We start from the raw sequence: 12,878 nt of genomic DNA on the forward strand, positions 1-12,878 counted from the left end.
CATCCCTCAGTATCCAAGGGGGATTGGTTCTAGGACCCACTGTGGATACCAAAATCCACTGATACCCAATCCCTTATATAAAATGGCACACTAACAAAGTGTGAGGTGAGCAACGCTCAAACAATAGCTGGAGAGAGGCTAAGGGTGACTGAAAATGGCCAGAGGCCACAACTGGGTCTGTCTACACATCACTTCATTTGGGGGGGGGGGGGGGGGGATTCAGCACAGTGCTTGGCACATGGCAAATTCAAATTTTGCTTTTTGGAACTTTCTGGGATTGCCTTTTTAATATTTTCAACCCATGGTTCATTGAATTTATGGTGCGGAGCTCACAGATACAGAGGGCCAACTGTATCTAGATGTGATGCCAAGAACTGCTGCCGTAACTATGAACAGGAGGGAGCTAGCCTAAAGACAAGCTGACAGTCACAGGAGAGCAGGGTAGAGAGATGCTGAATAAATCACCCTGAAAAACCCTTGGAAATTCTTGTTATGTAAGATAATTAATTTCCTTATCATCTATACCATTTGCATTAGTGTTTTCTGTTACTTTAAGCCAAAAACATTCCAACATATTATCAGCAACATGTTGGTTACCAGAACTAAATGGGATACCTAACCCATAATCTGTTGGGATAACAGAGGAAAAAAGGAACAAGAGAAAAGAATGAACATATCTGGAATCTTAAAAACAGTGAAATGGTGGATGTGACAGAGCCTATAATATTACTCCATTGAAAACCACTCTGTTTCAGTTAATAATGCTTTAACCCTCAGAATTCTAAGTACTTCTTTTGATTTCTAACAAGAGCACAAATATAGTTAACTGGGATTCTAATTTTTTTTAAGAAGCAGTTTTATTTTATTCTATCTTAAAGCATGATATTCCTATAGTATTTTGTCAAGCAAACTTGCCTTAGTTTTACTTATTTTTTCAATCTAGACCAAGTCTGTAAAATATAGGATAAACCAAAGTCTGGTAGATATAAAACACATAATTGGTTTTAAAGAAAATAAATTGTAAAATTTAACCAAAATAACATGTAACATTAATTGCAGTTATTTCCACCAAGTTTATTCTAATTCACATTCTCAGGTACATGGTTTAACAGTCAATGCTCAATAAAAAGCATAGCAAATCAATTTTCCCTACTTAGGGAAGAAAATGAGAAAAATGAGCAAAAGTTTCTAAAATGAACTAATTGGGAATTATTCCCTGGAAACAAATTCCATTCCTAATGCTACAGAGTAGGAAAAATTCCTCTTAAGTCTCTACACCAACACATTACCAAAACAATGTGGGAAATGGACTTTTCGATCAGTGGTACTGCACATTAAAATCAACTCTGGAGCTTTGACCAACTACAAATGCTTGGCTTCCACTCCAAAACTAAATCTATCTGAGTCTCTGGGGGATGGACATCTATTTTTTTTTAAAAACTCTCCAAATGCATGCACAGTGATGGGTTAAGAACCACTGATTTAGACTTCAATGTAGAATTAACCACATTTTATGGCAATGCAAAAGTAATCATATTTTAAGGTCTTTAGGCATTTTAGTCAGTCAAATGATGTGATCCTTAAGAATTAAACCATATAACAAATCTGAATACTTCTGAGCACTCTGGTACTTTCTGATAACCAATCCCTACAGATTAGCTTTGCACAGAATCCCATGCTTAAGGAAAATAAATACTATAATGAGGTTTTGTCCCTCATTTAAATATTGATGAGATGACCAATGTAACTTTCCCCATACTAGCATTAAAAAAACAGATTTTAGACATAAGTATAAGCATCTAATCAAAATCAGCCACAGGAGAATACTGATCAGAAGAAGTTAGGACTAAGAACTGAATCAGAATGGTTAGTGTGCACCTTAAAGAAAAAGCTAACCAAAATTCAGGATGTTGAAAACAATACTAGACAACATAGGCAAGGTTCAGGAAGAGCCAGGGTGAGTATGACTGACATTCAGTGGCTCATGAATGGCACAGGGCACATGTTTAATCACTTTATGGTCTATGGCAATGTTCATGTGTCAAATTGGCAATTCAGAGAGACAGGAAATGGGAGGTCGAATGAGGAGGCAAGAAAAGACGCATAAGGACACAGCAGCATCTAATGGATTCAGCCACTAAATAAAACCACCTCTTGAGCCAAAGGCCTACTCCTTGTAAGGCAGTAAGGGGAAGGACTGGACTCCACCATGAGGCAGGATAGAAAGAAGTTAGGGAAAAATCCTGACAAGTGGGATGAGGAAATAGGAGCACACATCCTCTCACCAGAGTCCCCAACTCCAGCCATAATCAAACAGAAAACAGTTAATGGCAGGATATCCCTGTGATCCTGGAAGTCACAACAATAAGGCCCTTCCTAACCAGAAGGCAGTCAGGATTTGGTGCCACAAAGCTCGAAGACAACCTCCCCCCCCTTTGGAAACAAAATCCCAAGAACTAACTGACCACCCACACAACTCACTCTTGAGCTGGCCCTTTTCCACTTGGATGCATACTTTTCACTTTTTTCACAGTGGCATGGGCATCCCGGTCTCTTTCTTTTTCTCTACCTAAATAAAACTTACTTTATTCTCATTCTGATTTGTCTTTGAAATCTTTCCTGGGCAAGTCAAAGACCTGGAGGTTGCCTGACACTCGAAAGATCCAGGACTGTGCTGGGGCAGGGCCAGCCTGAGAAGTGGTCAGGTCACTACTAGAGGCAGGAGGGTTTGCATGTATAGTGACTCTAGTAGAGCACTGCTTCCTGCTGAGCCTTGACCAATCCTAAAAATAAGTATCAGATGAAATAATGAAGCCTTGTCATTAAAAGGAACTTTAAAAACAATTTAGTCCGATCACCTATCCAATGCTGTTAGTAGACACGGGTTTCATCAATGCCTTTCCAAACTATGAAAAATAAATGCGAACATCTTTTAGAAACATAGAAGAAATAGTAGCATTGACCTAACTTCCAGTAATAATAATGTACAATTGTTGGTGTAAGTAGCTAGATATTACTAAGGAAGGAAGCAAAGGGAATCAGACATCAAGTCTAATAAACTAGAGAGCTGAATCAGACCATAAGCCTGCTTCATTAAGATGCTACAGCTTCCCACACTACCCAGGGGGCCGCTGCCTCCTCTGGCCTCAGGACCTAATCCCTGAAGCAGGCAGGAATTATAGTTACTGGTTATTAGCCAGATTACTGAGAGAGAGACAGAACAGCAGGAGAAATTCCTCTGCTGGGCACAAGCCCAGTAGAAGCCAAGACGGCACTGGGGGAGCTAGGCACCTGTGCAGCAGAAGCCGAGAGGTCCCTCCACTTTGAGGCATGTGCAGTAAGAACTTAGATAGCACCCACAAAGGGCAGAGCCTACCTGGGAGAAGGAGCAGATTGGATTAGGAACACACAACCCGGAAGATCTAGGAAATGAACTGGTCATGGGGAGGACCTAGCAGAAGTCGGGGAAAGACTGGGAAGGTGATGGGTTAGTTTGAAAGGGCACCTGGTCCTTTGTAAGCCCAGGCAGCATAATCAGCCTAACAAAGACAAGCTCTCTTCCTCTTGCTTCATAACATGCGTTTGCCCCATGGGTTCCCTCATGGTTCCCACCCACGTTCTCTCCCCATAGCAGCCGAGCAGCCAGCAGCTGTAGAACTCCAAGCACTGGCCTGGGCACAGCACCAGCCAAAGTGTAGCCAGGAACAGACTAAGCTAGCAGAACAAAGACAGGCTAAACTGGACTAAACTGTAGCATGGCAGAACAAAGACAGGCTAAACTGGACTAAACTGTAGCATGGCACAAAATTTTTGGACACTGGCCTTTGTTCTGGGCCTGACAGAGACAAGGCTGGACTTTTTCCACAGTGGGACTGATGGAGATGAGACCCCAAGAACCTGGGGGCTGTCTTCCATTTCAACCCCAGTAAATCTTACCACAACACCTCAAACTCCCATGGGTGGGTCCTCAGAAATGCTTTTCTCACGACTCCAAGAAAGGACCCCATTTCCATTGGCAACACAATGATTCAAACTACCATTAGTAGGACTGACTTAACTTCCAATAACAATCTACTAAGATCCAAACTACCATTAAGTGAAATTTAACCTTTGAGTTCATTTGCATTAAAAACCAACTTGAGTAGCTAACCCTTATATCATTTCCTTTACACAAAAAACTTTCAGAATTAACTATTTTAAAACATTTAGCATCTCACTTTGTCACTATATATATATTTTTCAGATCAAAAGATACTAAAAAAAAAGTTGATGTCTTCATACATTAAGTTACTTGTGACCTGTTGTCCATAACGCTTGCTCCTTGAGTTGCTTTTCTGTGGCAATTTGTATTTTGAACCAGTTTTGTATAATGCAGCTTCAACCTCTGTCCTTCCTCCACCCACTCTGACGGCCAATGAGATGTAATGGGTTTAAATTTTTCTCTAAGAATATCGACTCTTCCGAATGGGTAATGAACTCATGAATCCTTTTTTTTGACAAACAGTCTGCAGATCTTAGTTTTCATTTTGACATGTTAATTTACAAATCTGTTAGGATACTTTATGGCATGTTTATCATGAATCACAAGAAGTCGTTCATTACTGTTTGGGCTACATATCTCACTGTAGTAGTGCTGTACATAGTCAACCTAAAATTCTGATGAAAAATTTAATGGGAGTACACCTAATTTTGGAAAGCATTATAAACTTTGATCATTCCTAAAATGGTTGCAAGCTCCAATAAAGACAATCCTTAAATCTGCTCAAACAACCTATTAAAAGGATAGTCATACAAAGTAGCACAGTTCCTAATCTCTATCGTGGAGTTTCCAATTTAGGTTACTCAAGTTATTAATATTTTTCTGTTTATAAAAATGCTAGTTTATTATTTTTGAAAGATTTAGAATATATAAGAGAAAATAAAACTATCCAAATTTCTACCACTCAACATATGGTAATAATTTGTTAATATTCTTGTACTTCTGTTTATTTTCTGCATTTTTTAACATACTTCAAATCATACAATATAAAATTTAGTGTTCTGCTTTTTTAACTTAGTAGTATTGCTATTAAAATGCTATAAGAAGATTCATTTAATCATTTCCCTACTATTAGACACATAAGTTTTTAGTTTTTAATACCCTAAAAACACAACATAAAAAAATTTGAAAATAAATCTTTTTCTGTATTTAGGACATATATTTAAATGTATATTCTTACCAGATTCTCCAGCACTAAAATGATCAAGTGGATTCCCTTCAGCATCTGGGTTTAGTAGCATCATTTCAAATGGTATATCTTCCACCTGAGAATTCTCATTATCATCTTTGCACGTATACTTGTCTGCATAAAACACGTGCCATGTTTGTGGATACGGAATCTGGGACACTGTCAGATTATGTTCAGTCTGATTCATGGTCACTTTAAAGAGAAAGAAGACAGCACTTTCAAAGCAAAACTCTCATATGTATTCATTGTTTTAGGCATACAATCAATCTGAAGTTAGAATTCTCTTGTTTAATTCTTATAGGCTTAGAAAATCAAACCCTGTTGCAGTACTGGCATATGGTCTGTATATCATAAAGCAGAGAAAAATAAGGTATCTTAACCAAAGGAATAACTATAAAAGTACTACGAAACACCACAAATGAGAGAATGGTTTCTCTGAAACTCTGATATTTCATTTTAAATGTTTTCAAATTTTTCAAGTGGGTTAGTGATCAAAACTTTTTTAATTAAATATATTGGGGTGACATTGGTTAATAAGATTATACGGGTTCCAAGTGTACATTCCTATGATACATGATTTGTATACTGCACTGTGGTAAAATATACAAAACACAAAAGTTACCATTTTGAACAATTTTTTTTATATGCTTTTTTAAAAAACTGATTTCAGAGGAAGGAAGAGGGAGAGAGAGATAGAAACATCATTGATGAAAGAGTCACTGATCGGCTGCCTCCTGCATTCCCCTACTGGGGATCCCGCCCACAGCCCGAGTATGTGTCCTAACCAGGAATCGAATCATGACCTCCAGGTTCATAGGTCAATGCTCAACCACTGAGCCACAATGGCTGGGCTGACCAATTTTTAAGTGTACAATTCTGTAGCATTAAGTAATTTTACAATGCTGTGTAATGATCACAGTGACATTTCTGAAAACTACTTATTTCAGTTAAATTTAAAATGGAGCGTTCAATTTAGAAAAAAAAATCTAATAATTATGACTGACAAATACCTTTCAAAAGATTGTCCAAAATCTTTTTCTAATTGGCAAGTCTTAAAAAGGTACTACAAGTAGAAAAATAGAAATTATAAGAATATAAGAGTTATTACACTGGGTTTGGTCTATATAGTGGTAAGAGAAAGGGGACTCATGAATACTGGCATCACACAAAGCTGTACTTGAGTCCTGGCTCCAATGCTTACCTTCTTTGTGACCCTGGGCAAATTACATAAGCAATGACACTCACTTTCTTCAGCTGTAAAACGAAGATACTTAGAGCAAAGAGCTGATGTAGGGACAAAGTCATATGAGTCACTTTGCATGGTATCTGTCACATAGTAGTTGCTGAATAAAGGTTAATTCTCCTTTCCTTTTCTTTAAAACAAGGTGGTTACACTTATAAGTGGTTCTCAAACCAGGGTAATCTTGTTTCCTTCTAGGGAATCTGAAAATGTGTAGGGACAGTTTTGTCACAATAGTTGAGAAAATATTTGGAGGGGGCTGTGCTAAGTCTCATGCAATCCAAGGTATAGTCTCACAAAAAAGACCTGTTCCTCCCTATTTGAGAAACACTAAATGATATCTAAGATCCCTTCTGGATTTAAAACTATGATTCTGACCTAAGAGGCACTCACTAACACTATCACAAAGTTACAGGAGAGTAGTGTCTCACACATTATGCACAATAAAAAGAGAAGAGTTAAAAGAGCAAGGCTTAGCCCTTGCTCTTACCAACATTATAACTCTTACCAACATTATAACTCAGCAAATAAATTAACCTCTCTAAATTTGTTTTTTGGTGGTACAATTAAGATACCTGCCCTAGCTAGCTCAGATTCTTGTGAGGAGCAAATAAGACAGTATATGAAAATCCTATGTAAAGAGTCTGATTTTGTACAAAGATGAGTATTCTTAAAATTTAAGATTATGATGGGCCTGATTCCCACTCTAGACTGCCCGCACAGCATGACAACTAATCTCGATCTATTTCTCAAATGAAGGAAAAAACTTTTTAATAAATAAAAGGCATGTTTTGGGCTAATTAGAAATTAGCATATGAAAGATATTTTAGAAGACATTATGAAATGATTCACTTTAAGAAATCTTAGGTATAACACAGTGTTGTGGTATGGAGAAGACTGTCCTTACTCTTATACAATGCAGGCTGAAATATGGTGGGTCGAACTGCTCATGACACCCACAGCTTATCTTCATATAGCTTAATTAAAAACAAAAATCACACATACAAGTACAAAGCAAATGTAACAAAATATTAACAATTACTGAATCCACACTTCCAACTTTTCTGTATGATTGAAAATTTTCCTAATAAAAAATTGGAAAAATGTTATTTATATAAGGCTGTCTTTATAAACAAGATACTGATGTATCTAGTCAGGATTAAAATTTTGAGGACTTGGACTTTACAACTGGGAATCTCATTAACAGCAGTTAAACTGGACAAGAAGACTTTATCGACAATACTATAGCACTGTTTTTTTGGCGATCTAAATTTAGCTGACATTTATGCCGTTTTTTTTTTAGCTGTACAGCTGCTGGAAAAATGTAACCAAGACTCAAATTTCTGTTAAATATTTGAAAACCTTTAGTAAGAATTCAATATATAATCAATATGTGGCTCGAAAATAAGGTTTTTGAAATGTGCAGCTTACAATTACATAATTTAGATCTCATTACTTAAAGGCTCTGCTATGTTGCTGTTCTATCACTTACACTTTTTCTCTTAGATAAAACAATATAAAAATTAACCATTATATTTTCACCAATACACTTTTTAATGTTTCATTTTAAATTATGCAGATTTACATCATTAAAACAAGAGTGCTTCATAAAGTGCTACTGCCTTAACTTTTTGTCTTGTTGCCTTTTTCAGCAAGCCTGAGAAACAAATCTCTTGACAAACTGTGTATTCATTGTTTTTGGGACAAAAGACTACAGCACAGCACACACATTCTATGCTGATGTAATTAGTACCTCAATTATCAACAAAACTTGAATTGCAGAGGATGATGTTATATGGCTAATTGCTCAATCATATTATAAAAGGAAATGAATATTGTTAACAAAAATACACTGAATAATAATATACTAACAGCTTTAATGGACTTCTAAACATGCCAAATGTACAAAAGGAAATATATGCACATGATGTACAAAGACATTATTGAATATGTTTTATATATAAAATTATATTTAGCTCTTCTAATCTGATAGCAAATTACTCTTAATCTCCTTGTTAAATTGCTTTGCATAGAAACTTATTTTCAGTGCTTTGCAAATGTCTTCTTTGCTTGCTTTAAAAGCCTACAAAATATTTTATTACTACTTTTAAAGCTGATGTTTTATGACATTACTGAAAGAGAACAAAGGAAGACTGAAAAATAATTTCTCAAACATTCATGTGGGAGAATGTATACTCATAAGCGACATTTGACATTAGGGAATTTTTCAAAGCTGCTAGTCTTTTCATAGTTCATAGCAGCAGTAAGGTTTTACATAGGCATTAGGCATAGTTAATGAACTCATTACCAAGTAGGTGAAAGGCTATTAATTCTTAAAGTCTCATTAATGGCCAGGAAAATAAGAATTATTTCTACAAGGAATTATTTTAAAATGTGGTACTACTACACTGTCATGAATTTAAGGATATGCCTTTTGTTTCAGTGCACCAAAGTTCCCAAATAATAACCTACTATAAATATGAAAAACAATATATAAAAGTTAGAGAACGTAGATTTTTCTTAAGACTTGGCTTTTGTTATTGGAAAAAGAATTGATGAAATAAGTAGAAAGTGATTTATGTCTCACCAGTACTTAATTTATTTCGGGACCCAAAATTTAACACAACAATCTTCTTCCTCAAAAATTCCTGTTTCCTGAGATCTTCTGTTCCAATAATTCCAAAGAATATGCTTGCACTCAAGAAAGTAGGAAAGGGAAAATAAAAAAAGAAACAACAGCAAGAGGTTTTATAAGTCACTGCCCTATTTATATGCAACTCTATCCTAAAGAATTATAATTAGAATCACAGCATTTTAGGCCTTTTGGAAACCTTAGAGAAAATCAGTCCAACTTCATTGTACAGATAAGTAAAGTGTGGCTCAAAGATAACAAGAGTTTATAAGTCACTAGCAGTGATTCTCAGTTTATCGGTCTTTCCATTTGCACCATACTGTCTCCTTGTATACGTAAGTTCTGTGACTGAAGGCATATTATGACTGATACAAAAATTATGATTTTCAAAGTGTACAAAGTACAATATTGACCATGTGATATAGGAAAACAAATCCTTCCTATAGCTCAAGGCTTTAAACTACCTGGTAAGTTTTTATTGGAGAAAGAAAAAGACTTTGAGGTGTCAAAAACAAAGCAAACAACCTACCAACCAAAAAACTCCTCAAGCACTAAGCTCTATGATAATTCACCCTACAGATGCTTAGTAAATGCTTAACTCAGCACTAGAATATGCTAAATTATCATTCTCAGAGTACTATGTAACTAACATTCATAATACTTACCACAGTTGCAATTTCACATTTACATTGATATGATTCATTCCTGCCCCACCCACTATTGTCACAATATTTTGGTCCATGATTTATCACTAGTGCATAGCATAATACATGAAACGAAAGAAGTACTCAGTTAATGAATGAATGAATGAATGGACTAAGAGAGCTCTGGTGCTCTTACTGATTGATTTTATAACAAATAAATAAGATGCAAAGTGGTAACTATAAGTGCTGTGGGGGGAAATAAGAGGCTATAAAAACTCAAGTATTAACTTAGAGGAGGGAGGAGCCAAAGGGGAAGGAAGAACAAGAGGAGGAAAAGCCTGTGCAAAGACCCAGGACAGCACTAAAATAAAACAAGCACTATAGCTAATAAAATGAGGCAGGAGGGGGGCAGTACTGTGAGATTAAGTTGGGGGAGGGGCAGCTAAGCAATGAGCAGACTACCATGGCATTGTTGGTCAGGTTAAGGAGGCCTGTCTTTGTCCTAAGAGCAGCTGGAGTATTTAAGGGTGTGGTGAGGAAGTGAATTCAACTTGATGAAATCTGCTGTTCAGAAAGATGACTGATTACAGAGAAGGATCAGCATGGCTGCAGTGGCCATAGAAGGCTACTGCAATAAGCACAGGCAAGAGATTACAGCAACTTGGAATATCACGGCGGAGGTAGGGATGAAGAAAATAAGGTGAATTCAAGAGATATTTAGAAGTCAAAGAGGGGAGTGTTGGAAGATTCCTTGGTTTCCAGCTTGTTTCTGAGATGGATGGTGGCACCAGTTCCTAAAACTGAGAACATTGCAGGAGGCCCAGGTTTGGATGGACAAGAACTTTGCATACATATGATGAGCAAATTGGCGTATAAAGAAACATAAGGAGCACTTGCACGAATTTCTCAGGTAAGTTCTGAAATTCAGGATTGAGGTATCTAACTTTATGTAAGTGTCTCTCCTTAAGTCATTCAGATTTCTTCAGCATACTGTCAATGTCACCTCACAAATCTAAATAAAAGATCCCCACAATGGATGGCAAGGACTGGGGACTTCTACTCTTATCCCTATTCTGGATCACTGCCTTATGAGGAAACCAGAGAGCTGCTAAAGCTAGGAAGACTGGATGTTTAGAAATGGCAGTGTTTTACTTGACTAAATAAATATTCAGAGAGTCATCAATATGCAGAACATGATAGGGAAAATATAGGGGAGAAAAGGGGAGAGCAATAATTCCAACTTTTTCTCATGGATGCTTCACACTCCTAATGAAATGGGTAGTATGGCACATGCTCGTCATTTCTATATTAAAAAGATCTGTACTCACTCTGGATGGCTAACACCCTAATGCATGAGTTAGTGTTGATGAGAATGGAAGAGCTCAAGGATATAGGAAACTAGAATAAAAGCAGTGCCTCTCTATAGGCAAATCTAAAGGTTTACAAATGATGTGCCACTGCAAGACTAGGTCGTATGTTCCAATAACATGTTGCAAAACAGCATCACTTAGGCTACATTATACAATTAACTGAGATAATACATGTTTAGTGCTTAGCTCACTGCTAGCATGTAATAAGTATTCAACAAATGTTACCATTCACTCCACGCTGCCACTGGGTCAAAATATATTGGTATGAATTATTTGACCTGTAAGAAGTCTAATTGAACGAAAAAGTATGCCCTTATAAATTATTTGGATATATTTTCCAAAATTTTGAATGATAAAGGGGGAAAAAGGCATTCTATCTTTTAATCAAGGAAAAGGTCAGTTTCCTTAAATTTCAGTTTAGAATGTAGTAGACAAAGTGTCATCACAGTGCAATGCGTGCTGTGTCATAAAACATCTTGGTATGCAAACACTGCATTTAACATCAAGGAGGAAAAAAGCATACTTAACAATCAAATAAAAAAGGATATACTCACTTGTCAACTGAGCTTTGGATAATTTTTCACTACAACTATAACTATGACTGTTTTCTTGCAGCTTTAGCCATTCCTGGGCTTGGAATAGATGGAGTTTAGCTTCTTTTCCAACAGCTACTGCTATGTTGTTGATTCTGACACACAGAAGAGCATGGTCACCTAGACATTAAAACAAAAATCATCAACTAGTTTGGTCTTACACAAAAGTGAGATGGTAGGACAATTCAACACCACTACTTATCAAAGTGGGAATTTAAAGAACACAATTTTGCTTAACTCTCCCTTAACTGGGTAGATCACATTAGAATGAACATAAATTCAGATGCAAAGTCAAGAGATTAGGCACATTAATTATCCAAATCAGTGTGTGGTTTTTCCTTATACTTCAGCTAACTGATGACATTTCACTGAATTAAACAGCAACATCGCTGCATGTGGACCTTCACTGTGATAGAATTTTTGCCTCATTTTACAACCATTCCACGTCTTTAACATCTGCTCATAAACTGTAGAAATTTCCTAAGTTTCTTTTGTTTTTTAAAATAACATGGCTCTTGATATTGAATTATACTTTTAATGTAAAAAATAAGCATAGCTCGTTCTGGCTGGTGTGGCTCAGTTGGATGGGTGTTGCCCTGTGCACGGAAGGGTTGCCAGTTCGATTCCTGGTCAGGGCACATGCCTGGGTTGTGGGCCCAATCCCTGGGGGGGGGGGATCATGCATGAGGCAGCCAATCAATGTTTCACTCTCACATCACATGAATGTTTCTCTCCCTCTCTCTCAAAAAATTAATAAGCATAGCTAATAGCAAGAAAGTTTAAATATATGAGTTTTGGGGTAGACATTATACCTGACACAAAATCTGACATGTGACGTTTATAACAGAACTTTCAGAATATGAGCCTGGTTGCACACACCAACTATAGTCAAGGCCCATAAGTAAATGGCAAAAAATAGTTGCCTCTGTGGAAATGGACTCTAGGTGAGAAGGAAATTGCTTTTTCATTTTAATATTCTCTTATTATTTTTACTTTTGTTATAATTACCACTTTGAGTAAACATTTTAAATAAATTTAAATGTATAATATGAATATGTATCAAAGAATGTATATGTCTTCTATATAAATTGATTACATTATAAATTACCAAAAGTTAAAAATGACTTTAACATCTTAAATTGCATTCTGAATTACAGTTCATTATTTCAGT

The 12,878-nt window shown here is 36.4% G+C and overlaps 1 protein-coding gene across 1 annotated transcript in view; it reads right to left on the reverse strand.

Moving 5' to 3' along the window:
- Window positions 1-12,878, reverse strand: part of GPR180 (G protein-coupled receptor 180) — a 28,494-nt gene that overhangs the window by 13,959 nt on the left and 1,657 nt on the right. The window contains exons 2-3 of the mRNA XM_016224150.2: window positions 11,669-11,827; window positions 5,220-5,420 (exon numbers count right to left, since the gene is read on the reverse strand). Of these exons, the coding sequence (XP_016079636.2) occupies window positions 5,220-5,420; window positions 11,669-11,827 (360 nt within the window). The remainder of the gene's footprint in view (window positions 1-5,219; window positions 5,421-11,668; window positions 11,828-12,878) is intronic.

The sequence above is a fragment of the Miniopterus natalensis genome, chromosome 2, assembly GCF_054644295.1.
Source record: "Miniopterus natalensis isolate mMinNat1 chromosome 2, mMinNat1.hap1, whole genome shotgun sequence".
Classification (NCBI taxonomy): Eukaryota; Metazoa; Chordata; class Mammalia; order Chiroptera; family Miniopteridae; genus Miniopterus; species Miniopterus natalensis.